The 15,676-nt window shown below is 47.4% G+C and overlaps 1 protein-coding gene across 2 annotated transcripts in view; it reads right to left on the bottom strand.

The window, feature by feature from the left end:
- Positions 1-4,973: 4,973 nt before the first annotated feature.
- LOC123399266 (putative disease resistance protein RGA3) overlaps positions 4,974-15,676 on the bottom strand; it is a 30,107-nt gene continuing 19,404 nt past the window's right edge. For both annotated transcript variants that reach the window (XM_045093685.1, XM_045093684.1), the window contains exons 9-10: positions 5,760-7,823; positions 4,974-5,373 (exon numbers count right to left, since the gene is read on the bottom strand). In XM_045093685.1, the coding sequence (XP_044949620.1) occupies positions 5,095-5,373; positions 5,760-7,823 (2,343 nt within the window). In that variant the 3' untranslated portion in view covers positions 4,974-5,094. The remainder of the gene's footprint in view (positions 5,374-5,759; positions 7,824-15,676) is intronic.

Here is a 15,676-nt window from a genome sequence, read left to right as displayed (position 1 = left end):
AAGAGCCCTATGCGCATTGGAAGAAAAATCAAAGAGAAAAGAAAAAAAAAAGGAGGTGGGAAAGGGAAGAAGGACTCCACCTTCCAAACCAAGTAGAATTCGGTTTGGGAAGGGGAGACCTTCCCCCTTGGTTCGGCCGACCCCCTTGGGAGTCCTTGGACCCCAAGGCAAGGCTCCCCCCTCCTCCTCCTATATATAGTGGGGTTTTAGGGCTGATTTGAGACAACTTTGCCACGGCAGCCCGACCACATATCTCCACGGTTTTACCTCTAGATCGCGTTTCTGCGGAGCTCGGGCGGAGCCCTGCTGAGACAAGATCATCACCAACCTCCGGAGCGCCGTCACGCTGCCGGAGAACTCTTCTACCTCTCCGTCTCTCTTGCTGGATCAAGAAGGCCGAGATCATCGTCGAGCTGTACGTGTGCTGAACGCGGAGGTGTCGTCCGTTCGGCACTAGATCGTGGGACTGACTACGGGACGGTTCGCGGGGCGGATCAAGGGACGTGAGGACGTTCCACTACATCAACCGCGCTCACTAACGCTTCTGCTCTACGGTCTACAAGGGTACGTAGATCTCACATCCCCTCTCGTAGATGGACATCACCATGATAGGTCTTCGTCCGCGTAGGAAATTTTTTGTTTCCCATGCGACGTTCTCCAACAGGAACTTGGACTTGTCCAAGGTCAAGTGCTATAACTGCAATAAGATGGGTCACTTTGCGAAGGATTGTCCAAAGCCTAAAAAGCGGGAGATCAAGGCAAATTTGGCAAAGCAGGAAGACGAAGGTCCAGGTCTTTTGATGGCCGAAGTTTGTGATCTCGCCGAAACGGTGGTTGTGAAACCAAGCCGGAAGGTGCTACTTCATGAGGAAAAACTGACACCAAAGTTATCCGGTGATCAGAATGTGTCGTGGTATCTCGACACGGGTGCCAGTAACCACATGACGGGGTGCAAGGAGAAATTCCTCGAGCTGGAATACGATGTTGAAGGCTCGGTCAAGTTCGGTGATGGTTCAGCTGTGGAGATTTGCGGGCAAGGATCTGTCCTCTTTGAGGGTCTCACAGGCGAACATCGCATACTCACCGGAGTGTACTACATCCCATGGCTGCGCAACAACATCATCTCTATTGGGAAGCTTGACGAGAATGGATGCAAGGTGAATATAGAGAGCGGAGTGATGACGATCTTCGACAACCTCCGAAACGTGCTAGCTCGTGTTAATCGCACACGGAATAGGCTCTATATCCTCAACCTTGATCAATCTCAACCGGAGTGTTGGCTTGCCAAGAGTGATGATGATTCGTGGTTATGGCATGCTAGATTTGGACACGTTAACTTCTACGCCTTGAAGAAGATGTCAAAGATGGAGATGGTATCCGGGATGCCAGTTATCGACCATGTTGATCGAGTATGTGACGGGTGCTTGGTTGGAAAACAGCACCGCAGGCCATTCCCTGCTCAGTCTACCTATCATGCAAGTGATGCACTTGAGCTGCTCCATGGTGATCTATGTGGCCCTATCACCCCGGCAACTCATGCTGGAAAGAAGTATTTCTTCCTTGTGGTAGACGACTACTCGAGATATATGTGGGTCATTCTCCTACGATCTAAAGATGAGGCATTTGAAGCGTTCAAGAAGTTGAAGGCTGCAACAGAGATGGAACACAAGCTGAAGGTTCGCGCTCTACGGACAGATCGCGGCGGAGAGTTTACGTCGAATGAGTTCAACGACTACTGCGAGAAGATTGGCATAAAGAGGTTCCTCACGGCACCTTACATGCCGCAGCAGAATGGGGTCGTTGAAAGGCGCAATCGAACCGTCGTTGATATGGCAAGGAGTTTACTCAAGAGCAAGAACCTGCCGAGGACTTTTTGGGGAGAAGCTGTCTCGACGGCGGTCTATCTTCTCAACCGGGCTCCAACGAAGGCGGTGGTCGGCAAGACTCCGTATGAAGCAATTTACGGACGTAAGCCGAATGTGTCTCATCTACAGACGTTCGGGTGTGTGGTACATGTGAAGAAAGCGGAGCCGCATCTCTCAAAGCTTGCCGATCGTAGCACCAAGATGGTGTTCATCGGATACGAGAGGAGTTCCGGCACCAAGGCATACCGCTTCTATGATCCACAAACCAAGCGTCTACGGATTTCACGCGACGTCGTGTTTGAAGAAAACCAAGCGTGGAATTGGAGCGCCGCAGCCGACAATGCTCCAAACAGTAACATATTTGCAGTTGAATTTCCAACTGATGATGATGCAGGGGAGGATGTCCAGGTGGTTGGCAAGACGCCCAACCAAGGTGACCACAATGGTAGTGATCATCATGGTGCCGACATCGACAACGAGGCGCATAGTGACGACGACAATCAAGATGATGGTCACGGTCACGACGACTACGCCGACGACACGGATGTCGATGACACACCAGGGTCTCAGCCATCTTCCTCAAGTGCATCAACACCGACACAATTTGTGTCGCCTCCTTCACAAGCCACAACGGATTCCTCAAGGCCTCGTCGCTACAAGACCCTCAAGAAAGTCTACAAGTACACAAAGCCAGTTACACTCGAGTACTACGGACTATGTCTGTTCGGAGTTGAGGAGCCGGCAAACTTCATAGAGGCGAGCAAAAGTCGTAGTTGGACGCACGCCATGGATGAGGAGATGAAGGTGATTGAGAGCAATGGCACGTGGACTTTGGTAACCCGACCCCCAAACCAAAAGGCGATAGGTTTGAAGTGGGTTTACAAGTTAAAGAAGGACACGCAGGGTGCCATTGTGAAGTACAAGGCAAGACTCGTTGCAAAGGGCTACGTACAACGTCAAGGAGTTGACTATGATGAGGTGTTTGCACCGGTTGCTCGACTCGAGACAGTGAGAGTGCTCCTAGCTTTGGCAGCACAAGAGGATTGGAAGGTTCATCATATGGATGTTAAATCCGCTTTCCTCAACGGCGATCTCACAGAAGAAGTGTACGTGGAACAACCCCTCGGCTACGAGAAGAAAGGCGAAGAAGGGAAAATTTACAAGCTCAAGAAGGCACTTTACGGGTTGAAGCAAGCGCCGAGAGCTTGGAAACCAAAGTTAGACCAAAGTTTGGTCCCGCTCGGGTTCAAAAGATGTGCCCTCGATGGTTCGAAGCACAGTCTACAAAGCACCGAAGAAGAGGTGAAGATTGAAGACGCGACTAAGGAGTGTTGTCGCCAAGCTACGAATGAGCCGACGATAGCAAACGCAGTGACTGGGAGTCTATAAGGAACGATGGAGACAACACCCAGGATGAAGCCTACAAGTAGTCGCATTTGGGATCCAGGTAGGGAAAAAAGAGAACGCCATGTTTAAGGGGGTGAATGTTAGAGTTAAACACGGCTTGGAATTTTCAAGTGCTAGTCCGAGACGGACTAGTAGAGGAAACCGACTAGGTTAGCTATAGGACTAGTTAGCTCTTATATATACCTATGTAACCCACGTTATAAGACACCAAGACCAGAAAAACGAAAAGCAATACAAAGCAAAAGCTCGACACGGGCCTTTAGCCATCAAATCCATCAATCAGTTTTATTCGTGTCGCTGGTTACGCAAGTTCCGTCAAGTAGCCGGCCGAAGCAAGAATCGCGTAGGCACGCCTATACAGCTGCATACGCACGTTCAAAAGCTAAGTAGCCGGCCGAATAAAACTGATTGATGGATTTGATGGCTAAAGGCCCGTGTCGAGCCTTTGCTTTGTATTGCTTTTCGTTTTTCTGGTCTTGGTGTCTTACAACGTGGGTTACATAGGTATATATAAGAGCCAACTAGTCCTATAGCTAACCTAGTCGGTTTCCTGTACTAGTCCGTCTCGGACTAGCACTTGAAAATTCCAAGCCGTGTTTAACTCTAACAGCCTTGCCGGCGAGAGAGGGTGCCATCTCAGGCGGCACCCCGCGCAGAATTGCCTCGAGCGCGAGCCGATCGTCGCTCCGCTCTGCCGTGCCTGTTTTCACGGCGTCCCATAGGTGTCGTCCCTCCATCATGACCTGCATGAGGACCGCCCAGTCTGTGTAGTTGGTCCTCGTCAGTAGTGGCCATGACGCGCCGCCGGTGTCACGCATCACCCGCGCCGATGATCTCTCTGCCACGGTCGTGTCTGAACCGTCGGAGATTCTCGCGCGCGGCGTAGATGGCGTCTTGCTCCCGCTGTCGTCCCCGGCCATGTCTCGGGTCCAACGAAGGCTCTGATGCCAATTGTAATCTCTATCCTAACCCTGATCGAGAGAGAGGAAGAGCTTCTGTCAATGGCGATGAGAGTGAGAGGGGACGACAGTCTATTTTGTGCAGCGCAAAAACCTGCTGCTTTTCTGGTTCTTCTCTTATTCACCTTGAAACCGGGAAAAACGGATCGAGACGCGCCCCTACTACTGGATCGTGCCATCCCACGATCATGGGCAACGCTCGCCGCAAGCTACGGGCTGGGAGCGCACATGCCGCGTCCTCAGCCGAAGGAAACAAGATCGAGTCTGAAGAAAAAACTGCGGGCTGTTTAACTGACGAAACTGAAACCCTGAGAAAGAGCAAAAGCACATCCAGCCTGTGACTAACATACTAGCTTATTTTGCTAACAGCTTCCACCGGAAGCAAAGGAGAGATTAGTTCCGCACGGCTGCGGTCGATGGAGTCGCAGAAGAAGAAGGTGCAAGGAAACAACTGCTGCATGTACATGTGGTCGGAAGGAGGGTGATCCAAATGGTGCGCCGCTGATGCGTCAGGGTCCGCTACGTCAAGGCCAAATGTGCGCCCGCGGAGAAGAAGGCGAGCGACACCTCTACCATACATCTGCTGAAACCTGAAGTATAGTCCTATACAGTTTGGCTGTTCAAAAATAGAGTTAGACTTAGACATACCGTCCTTGAAACAATCCAATAAGAATAATGGTGCACTACCACTACCGGAACCGTCAGTGCCCAGTAGCACCACGAAGCACCAAAGATTGTGGTGTACGTAATAGATAGACTATATATAACAGCAAAAATATACAGTATGTTTTACAGTCATATATATATCACCCTGAAAAATAATTAGCACCAACCATCAGCAGTTAAAATCAGGATGCGCCTCATCAGTCACAGTGCCGCCAACCACCGGTAGTTAAATTGTAGTAGTGCTCCGCCAAAAAGTTCCTGAGCCACAATACCTGTTGCTCCTCATTCATTTCCATATATATGAAACCATGGGACGTGTTTTCCAAATGAGATGCGGCAACTCCCAAAGCTTCCTTTTTGAAGCCAGGCGTGTTCATCACAGCACCACGCATACGCACCACTTCTGGATGCACCTTCGAAGTAGTCGAAGGCAAATCACATTCAACGGGGTCTGCCATTAATGATGATGGGACCACCTGAACAACAGAAACAGTATAATCAGAACAACAAAGTATGTGCACAGCTGGGGAGGCATGCTATAGCACATAGCACAAGTACATCCAGAATTCCTTTATTCTTCTTACTCCCTCCGTTCTTAAGTATAAGTCTTTTTACAGGTTCTAATAGGAAATAACATGCGGATGTATATAGATATATTTTAAAGTATAGATTCACTCATTTTATTCCGTATGTAGTTTCTTATTGGAATCTCTACAAAGACTTATAGTATTTAGGAACGAAGGGAGTAGATGAATATATAAGATACTCATGCCATGTGTATTTATATTTTCTGATGAAGAAAAAGTAGGCACTGGGAGAATAAAAGAAATACAAAAAGTAGCTTGGCGGGCACACACACTACCTCTTTGATGTGAGCAAGCTTCCACTTATTCTCCTTTGATTCACACCACATCTCTAATGTAGGGCAGTCACGAATGGTTAGATGTTCGAGCTTGGTCAGTTGTTGTATGCTGTCCGGCAGAGAACTGATCCACTCGCAGTCCTCAATCTTCAGTATCTTTAGTGAGGTTAGTCCTCCTAATGACCCCGGTAGTGTCATGCTTGCACACCCAGACAGAGTTAGCTCCTGCAGAGATTTCAGCTTAACCAACCATCTCGGCAGTTCTGCCTGCGACAGTGATTCGAGGTACAATGCCCTCAGAGAAGAGAGGCTGTCGATGATCTGAGATGAAGTACTTAGGTCACTGCATTCAGTTATAATTAACCTACGAAGGGAAGGGAGTTGGTGAAGCAACCTCCACTGATACATGGGCACCTTGCTTTCAGCAATATTCAGCTCAGTTAATGGAGAAGACGAGGAAGTACCGCTGTGTGAAGAGCTCTCTCCCCATGATGATAGCATAGTATCACAATCTTCTATGTACAAATACATAGTTCTAGGAAGACACGATTTTACCCTCAGCCTGGCACATTTCTGTATCCTCAATCTTTGAAGCATAGGGAACATGAGCTCATTTGAACCTCCCTTGGCACTGTTATGGGTCGTGGTCCACTCTTCCAAGCCCTCCATACGGTATAGATTCAGGTTTTGTAAGTTTGGTAGTTGACCAAGTGGTGGAAGGGTATTGCAGTTAGGAAAGTCACACAAATCTAATTTTGTGAGGTTAGGGAGATACTGTGTGATACACGTAACCCAAAATGGAATGCTAACATTCATGTAACCCTTTATAGACAATATCTGTACACTGCTTGGTGGCACTAGTTTTTCCAACACATCCTTGTCATCCACAAACCTCCCAGCACCTAGGGTCCATTGAAATGCTAGCTCTTTAATTTTCTGCTTCTCTATCAATTTTATACTGTGGGCCTCTTCTGGAGACTTAACATTTTCAAGTTTATCTATCGTCAGCTCATACGGATTTTTATGGTGAAGCAGGCTGATATTGCTGCTACATTTATCACTTGAAGCATGCACCTCAAAGTGTGGCAAAGAGGCACAGTTGAACCGAGAGATCGCCAATTCATCCAAACTAACCCCTCTCACAACCTTCAAATTAACCATCTGAACCATACTGCCGGGAAGCTTCTTTAGGCTATACCAGCCTGTGAGGTCCAATGTATGAAGCTTCATGAGGTTGCCAATACTTTCTGGTATACTATTAAACCCTATATTGTGAGACAAGTCCAGATGCTCTAGATTGGAAAGTGTGCTGATAGAGCCAAGCAAGCTATCAATTTGATCTTTTCCTAAGGCCATACAGAGCATGGACGACGAGAGATTTAGATACTTGAGTTTGGTTAGGTTACCAATGACCTCTGACAGCCCGCTCCTATCTAGGTCTATAATAGTCTGTCCTGCTAAATTCAAATACTGAAGTTTGGTAAAGCCGCCAAAAGCTTCTGCTGTAGATATTTTGCAATATGATAAATCCAGATGCACCAACTGCTTCAGCTCTGCGAATGATACTGGGAGCTCACGAATTCCAATACAACCTGATAAATCAAGATGCATCAGAGCTTTCATATCACCAATTGATTCCGGCAACGCTGAGATTTTATGAGAGCCTCTAAGGTTCAAGTAATTTAACTGTGAGAGCTCAGCAATACAATTGGGAATCATTTCATATTGGATTCGTGGAGCATGAAGAAATCCCAACTGCTTCAGTTGGCCAATACAATCAGGTAACTTCTTAATAAAGCATTCACTTAAATCCAGGACACTGAGGCACTTAGCTGACGAAAATGCACCATCATAAAGTTCTTGTCCGCCACAGTCCCTAAAATGCAGCGCCCGTATATTTGCAGGAAAAGACAACTGCAATGACTTGCTACAATCTCTGAGCAGTGCATAGCGGCATTTGTTTCCCTCTGTGTTAATTTGATGGGCCAAGATCGCTCTTGCGAGATCATGCACTAGGTCATGCATCGTGAACAATGTAACATCTTTGTCTAGTTGTGTATCACTCTGCAGCCAAAAAAACTGATGTAGTTATAATTTATTTTGTTTTATAGTAATATATTTTCATCAACAGAAATGCAACCATATAGCCGTAAAGAAAGCGTATATAAACAAAGTAGTACTTCCTCTGTTTCAAAATAAGTGATTCAAAAGTGACTCAGCTTTGTACTGAAGTTAGTACAAAGCCGAGTCATTTTGAGTCACTTATTTTGAAACAGAAGTAGTATATCAATGAAAGTACTTCCATGTGAGTATAGTACGTATCAGGCTAGCTATCAGCTAAATCTGGTATGACCAAATAGGTTACTGAATCCCCTAAAAAAAAAGGGTTACTGAAAGACATGCAGGTTAAGACGTTAAGACAGTATGATCACGCAACGTTAAATTCATAGAGGTTCAGACGAAGTTAGGTAGTGCACTGGGCTAAGCAAACAACTAGCCAAAGTTAAATGTGTGTCCGTAACTCTGTATATTAGAGGAGAAAGTTAAATGTGCTCCAGCCAAGCAAACAGCTCGCCACAACGGAGATTGCACGGTGCCCGTACGAGAATAGCGTACACACCGAATGCACCAGAATATAATCCAGAGGCCGAGAGGTTCCAAATGAACTCGCCCTTTCCAGAGATTGCTACGATCTGGGGCCTCCATGATATCTACAAGGTGGATGATCTCGGCGATGCCCTGCACGTAGAGACCAACTGAAATGTTGCCGATCCAGCGCGCGTATTAACTAAAGTGTCTCAAGTGTCCGGAATGAGCAAGTGACTTTCAGAGAGGGCAAGGGCCAGTACATATACACGTTGGAAAAAAGGCAAGAAACTCTTCATATAATGGGGTTGTACAGTAAAGGGACTATACACATCTAACCCCCCCCCCCCCCCCCCTAAACTCATGGTGGGTCAACGACACTTAGTTTGGAGAGAAAGAACCCATGCTGCTTTCGAATATGTGCCTTCGTGAAGAAGTCTGCCAATTGTAACTCAGATGACACATAGTAAAGAGCGAGAGTCTGATCCTGCACAGCAGCACGCATAAAATGGGCATCCACACCAATATGCTTGGTGAGCTCATGCTTCACCGGGTCATGCGCGATACTCATGAGAGCACCTCTGCTGTCTGACAATAAGGGAGTCGATGTAGTAACAGGCACACCAAAGTCCGCAAGTAACCATCGTAACCAGATCACCTCAGCCGTCAACATAGCCATCGTATGCAACTCAGCCTCGGTACTTGAGCGAGAAACTGCGGTATGTTTCTTGGTCTTCCATGCAATAAGAGAGCCACCAAGAAAAACACAGTAAGCAGATAACGAGCGGCGATCAGATGGATCACTAGCCCACGTAGCATCAGAGTAGGCGTGGAGCTCGAGTGAGCTGGAGCGGGGAAAGAAAAGGTGATGAGAGATCGTGCCACGAAGATATCGTAGAACACAGAGGAGGTGACTATAGTGGACAGAGATGGGGGCTGCAACAAACTGAGTGATAATGTGGACAGGATAAGAGATGTCAGGACGCGTAGCAGCAAGATATGCAAGGCTCCCAACGAGGTGGCAATAGCGAGTGGGATTAGGAAGAGGATCACCGTCAGAAGCACGAAGCTGAACGTTGAGCTCCATTGGAGTCACAAAAGTGCGCTCATTGTTGGGGAACGTTGCATGGGAAACAAAAAATTTCCTACGCACACGCATGACCTATCCATGGTGACGATCATCTACGAGAGGGGGGAGTGCATCTATATACCCTTATAGATCGCTAAGCGGAAGCGTATATAATGCGGGTGATGTAGTGGAACATCTTCGCGATCCAAATCGCAGCCCGTCCCGCGATCTCATCACGATCCGTCCCGCAATCTCATCACGGTCCATCCCGATCTAGTGCCGAACGGACGGCATCTCCGCGTTCAGCACACGTACAACTGGATAACGATCACCGCCTTCTTAATCCAGCAAGAGGGGCGGAGAGGTAGATGAGTTCTCTAGCATGACGGCGTGGTGGTGGTGGTGAACTAATCCAGCAGGGCTTCGCCAAGCTATGCCGGACTAATCTAGATGAGGGAGACGATCTATGAAGGAGAGAGCAACACACGTGGCTTTTCTGGTGTTGGCTGCCCTCAAAACCTCCACTATATATAGGAGGAAGAGGGAGGTGAGCTGCCTTGCCCTCACCTCCGAGGAGGAGAGGTTCGGACGAATCCAAAGGGGGGGAGTCCTCCTCCAATTAGGTTTGGTGGAGGCGGACTCCTCTTCCTTGTGAGATTCCCCTTCCTTCTTTCTTCTCTTTTCCTTTTCTTTTACACTTGGACGAAATAGGCTCAATGGGCTGGCCGCACCAGCCCACTAAGGGCTGGTGCACCACCTTTAGGCCTATTAGGTCCTCTCCCGGGTGGTTGGCCCCTCCCGGTAAAACCCCGGAACCCATTCGTCATTCTCGGTACTTTACTTGTAATGCCCGAAAACTTTCTGGAAGCCAAATGCAACTTTCCTATATATCAATCTTTACCTCCGGACCATTCTGGAGCTCCTCGTGATGTCCGGGATCTCATCCGAGACTCCGAACAACTTTTGGTTACCAAACACACATAACTCAGTAATACCGAAACGTCACCGAATCTTAAGTGTGGAGACCCTGTGGGTTCGAGAACTATGCAGACATGACCTGAGACACTCTCCGGCCAATAACCAATAGCGGGACCTGGATGCCCATTTTGGCTCCTACGTATTCTACGAAGATCTTTATCGGTTGAACCTCTTTTTCAAGGATTCAGTTAATCCCGTATGTTGTTTCCTTTGCCCTTCGGTATGTTACTTGCCTGACATTCGATCATCGGTATCTCCATACCTAGTTCAATGTCGTTACCGGCAAGTCTCTTTACTTGTCACCATAATAGAAGATCTTGTTACTAACTCCTTAGTCACATTGCTTGCAAGGCTTATTGTGATGTTGTATTACCGAGTGGGCCCTGAGATACCTATCCATCACATGGAGTGACAAATCCCAGTCTTGATTCACGCCAACCCAACATACACCTTCGGAGATACCTATAGAGCACCTTTATAGTCACCCAGTTACGTTGCAACGTTTGATACGCACAAGGTATTCCTCCGGTGTCCGGGAGTTGCATGATCTCATGGTCATAGGAACAGATACATTGACATGCAGAAAACAGTAGCAATAAACTGACACGATCATATGCTACGTTCATAGTTTGGGTCTTGTCCATCACATCATTCTCCTAATGATGTGATCCTGTTATTAAGTGACAACAATTGTCTATGGCCAGAAAACTTTGACCATCTTTGATCAACGAGCTAGTCAACTAGAGGCTCACTAGGACTATGTGTTGTCTATGTATCCACACATGTAATTGAGTTTCCAATCAATACAATTCTAGCATGGATAATAAACGATTATCATGAACAAGGAAATATAATAACCAATTTATTATTGCCTCTAGGGCATATTTCCAACACTCATCGCCAAGAGCGGAGAGAGCAAGAAGATCCTGAATATATTTTTCCTGGGAGATGAAGAAGCCATGAGGGGTCGAGGAAATCTCAATCCCAAGAAAATAGTGAAGGGGGGCAAGATCAGACATGAAGAACTGGTCACGAAGGCGGGCGTTAACAAAGGCAATGTAGTCGGAGTCATCACCAGTGATGATCATGTCATCAACATAGAGAAGGAGAAGAGTCCAACCATGAGGAGACATGTGAACAAATAGTGCAGGGTCATGATCACTGGGAGAGAAGCCTGCAGTAGTTACCAGAGAGGCAAAACGCTCAAACCAGGCACGAGGGGCCTCTTTGAGACCATAGAGGGAGCGTCGAAGTCTAGAGACCATACCATCAGGAGCATGGTACCCCGGTGCTGGCTGCATATAAGCCTCCTCACGCAACTCACCATTGAGAAAAGTGTTATGGGCGTCAAGTTGAGACACATACCAATGACAAACAGAAGCCATAGCAAGGAGAGTGTGTACATTGGTCATGTGGGCTACATGAGCGAATGTCTCATCATAATCGCGGCCTTGCTCCTGCTGAAAACCACGAGCCACAAGACGAGCTTTGTAGCGCTCAAGAGAACCATCGGAGCGAGTGTTTATATTATAGACCCACTTGCAAGTGATGGGACGAACACCGAAAGGAAGGGAAATCAGATCCCAGGTACCATGCGCTCAAGGGCAGCAAGCTCCTCGGCCATCACAAGCTGCCATTCAGACTGAGTCATGGCAGTCCGATAGGAAGTGGGCTCAGCCACAACAGAGAGACCATAATGATCAGGAGAATAGCGATCAGGCGGGGGGCAAGGCCGAGCACAAAGGTTATGAACTGGGGGAAGCATGAAGGGATGCGCTCCAGAAGTGGATGGCGCGTCAGTAGTGTTGGAAATATGCCCTAGAGGCAATAATAGAATAGTTATTATTATATTTCCTGTTTCAAGATAGTCGTTTATTATCCATGCTATAACTGTATTGAATGGAAATATAAATACATGTGTGGATATATAGACAAAATTGAGTCCCTAGTGAGTCTCTAGTTGACTAGCCTGTTGATCAAGGATGGTTAAGGTTTCGTAGCCATAGACAAGTGTTGTCACTTGATGATGGGATCACATCATTAGGAGAATGATGTGATGGACAAGACCCAAACTATGAACGTAGCATATGATCGTGTCATTTTGTTGCTATTGTTTTCTGCATGTCAAATATTCATTCCTATGACCATGAGATCATGTAACTCACTGACACCGGAGGAATGCCTTGTGTGTATCAAACGTAGCAACGTTACTAGGTGACTAAATGACTATAAAGGTACTCTACATGCATCTCCGAAGGTGTCCATTGAGTTAGCATGGATCAAGATTGGGATTTGTCACTCCGTGTGACGGAGAGGTACCTCGGGGCCCACTCGGTAATACAACATCACATATAAGCCTTGCAAGCTAAAGAGTTAGTCATGATATCTTTATTACGGAACGAGTAAAGAGACTTGCCGGTAACGAGATTGAAATAGGTATAGAGATACCGACGATCAAATCTCGGGCAAGTAACATACCGAAGAACAAAGGGAATGGTATACGGGATTATATGAATCCTTGGCATAGAGGTTCAACCGATAAGATCGTCGTAGAACATGTAGGATCCAATATGGACATCCAGGTCCCGCTATTGGATATTGATCGGGGAGTGTCTCCGGTCATGTCTGCATTGTTCTCGAACCAGTAGGGTCTGCACACTTAAGGTTCGGTGACGTTTCGGTATAGTTGAGTTATAGTTGCTGGTGACCGAAGTTTTGTTCGGAGTCCCGGATGAGATCTCAGATGTCACAAGGATTTCTGGAATGGTCCAGAAACGAAGATTGATATATAGGAAGTTGTTATTTGGATTCCGGAAGAATTCCGGGCATTGCCGACAGTGTATTGGGAGTGACGAATGGGTACCGGGGGCCCACCAGGTGGGCCCACCACTCCCCAAGAGGGCCACATGGACTTGATGGTGGCACAATAGCTCTTAGTGGGCTGACTAGTCAACCAAAGAAATCCCATGAGGTAAAAGTGGAAAAAACCAAAAGAGGTGGACAACTTGGGGAGGAGTCCTACTCCAAGTAGGATTGGAGGAGGACCCCTCTCTAGCTTTGGCCGAGCCCAAGGGGGTTTCCCTTGGTGCTCAAAGATAGCCCCTCCTTCCTCCTATATATACTAGAGGTTTTAGGGTTTTTGAGACACAATTTCATCCACGTGCAACCCTCTCCTCTAGTTTGTAGTTCTTCTTCTAGATCGGATTTCTGCGGTGCTTAGGTGAAGCCCTGCAGGAATAGATCACCACCACCACCAGCGCACTGTCCCCCTGCCAGAGAACTCATCTACTTACTCGTCTCTCTTGCTGGATCAAGAAGGCGGAGATCGTCATCGAGGTGTACGTGTGATGAACGCGGAGCTGTCGTCCGTTCAGTACTAGATCGGGACGAATCGTGGGATGGTGGCGATTTGGATCGCGAAGACATTCCATGACATCAACCGCGTTTCTTAATGCTTTCCGCTTAGCGATCTACAAGGCTATGTAGATCTGATCTCCCTCTCGTAGATGATCATCACCATGATAGGTTCATCACCATGATAGGTCTTCGTGTGCGTAGGAAATTTTTTGTTTCCCATGCAATGTTCCCCAACAAGTAGGATCATCTTTACTACGAGGGCGGCGAGTGTAGTGAAGAGGAAAAGGAGAGACGGATGATGAGGGTGTGGAGGAGGATGGAGGGGAAGGAGATGCGATTGGTGAGGGTGGGGAGGAGGATGGAGGGGAAGGTGGTGTCGGTGGTGGATGAGAAAGAGTGAGATGTGCTAGAGGAGGGGGGAGACAGGAGGCACATAGGAGGAGGTATCGGGAAGAAGAAGAAACAATAGATCATCCACAAAAAAGCGCGAGGAGGAAGGATGAGGGTAGTATGAATGAGACTCATTGAAAGTCACATCACGCAAAATGCGCAACCAACGACCAACAGGATCCCAACAACAATAGCCCTTGTGTTCATCACTTTAGCCAAGAAAAACACACTCGACTGACTGGGCAGTCAGTTTGGTGCGTTCTCGCGGGGCAAGAAGGACATAGCAAACACACCCAAACATACGGAGAGATGAGTAGTCCGGAGAACGACCAGTGAGACACTCCATAGGAATGCCACCCTGCAAGGCAGTCGATGGTTGAATGTTGATCAGATAGGTGGATGAGAAAACAACCTTAGCCCAAAAGTGGGGTGGAAGAGAAGCGGCGATCATCAGCGCACGAGACGTCTCAAGAAGATGAAGATGCTTGCCTTACGCAATGCCATTCTAAGCATGGGCACGAGGACATGAGAACTGGGCAAGAGTACCCTGTTCCGCGAGAAAGGCACGCATCATCTGGGAGATATACTCTCCATCAGAGTCAGCACGAAAAGTGCGAATAGGCGTGGAAAACTAGGTGTGAACCATGGCAGCAAATCGTTTGTATATAGAGAGAACCTCGCTACGAGATTTAATAAAATATAGCCAAGTGTAGTGAGAGAAGTCATCAATAAACAGAACATAATAGAGATGGCCACCTTTCGAATCAAAGGGAGCACGACGCCACACATCAGAATGAACTAAGTCAAAAGGACGCTGAGATACTGACTCACTAGTAGGATAAGGTAATTAAGTCTGTTTGCCAAGTCTACAACCATTACAATGTAAAGATACATCTCCGGATACAAACCCTAAGACACCTTGACACACCAACGATAAGCAGGAACCACATATGTGACCAAGTCGATGATGCCACTGTTGGAAGCTCGCGGAAGTGGAGGCAGCAAGAGCATGAGAACTGGCAAAAGTGGTGGCAGAAGAAGGAACATGAAGCCAATCAACCTCCCAAAGATCCTCCGACTCACGGCGCCGAGGGCCAGCACCAACCAGAGCCTTGGTGCAAAGATCCTTAATAGAGCAAGAGTCGATATCAAGAATTACATGACAGCCAAAATAAGTAAGTTGGGTAGCAGAGAAGAGATTCATTGTGAGATGGGGAACATGAGAAACGCTACCAAAAGAAAAATACGGAGTAGAAAGAGTACCATGACTAGCAACAGGAAGAGGAGTGCCATCGGCAGTGAGAACATTAATAGGCGAAGCAAGAGGTTGAAGAGAAGACAACGCAGTAGAATCAGAAGATATATGAAAAGAAGCTCCAGAATCCCGAACCCACGAAGATGTACCTGACTGAGAATGTGCTAATAGTGATGCAGGGGTGGGAGTAGTCATAGCGGTAGAGGAACCCGTCGATGAAGAGCCATAGGAAGCCAGGAGGCGCTTGAGTCGTATAATGTCATGGTCAGTGAGTGACGGAGT

The sequence above is a fragment of the Hordeum vulgare genome, chromosome 5H, assembly GCF_904849725.1.
Source record: "Hordeum vulgare subsp. vulgare chromosome 5H, MorexV3_pseudomolecules_assembly, whole genome shotgun sequence".
Lineage (NCBI taxonomy): Eukaryota > Viridiplantae > Streptophyta > Magnoliopsida > Poales > Poaceae > Hordeum > Hordeum vulgare.
This window is presented reverse-complemented; position numbering and strand designations above follow the sequence as displayed.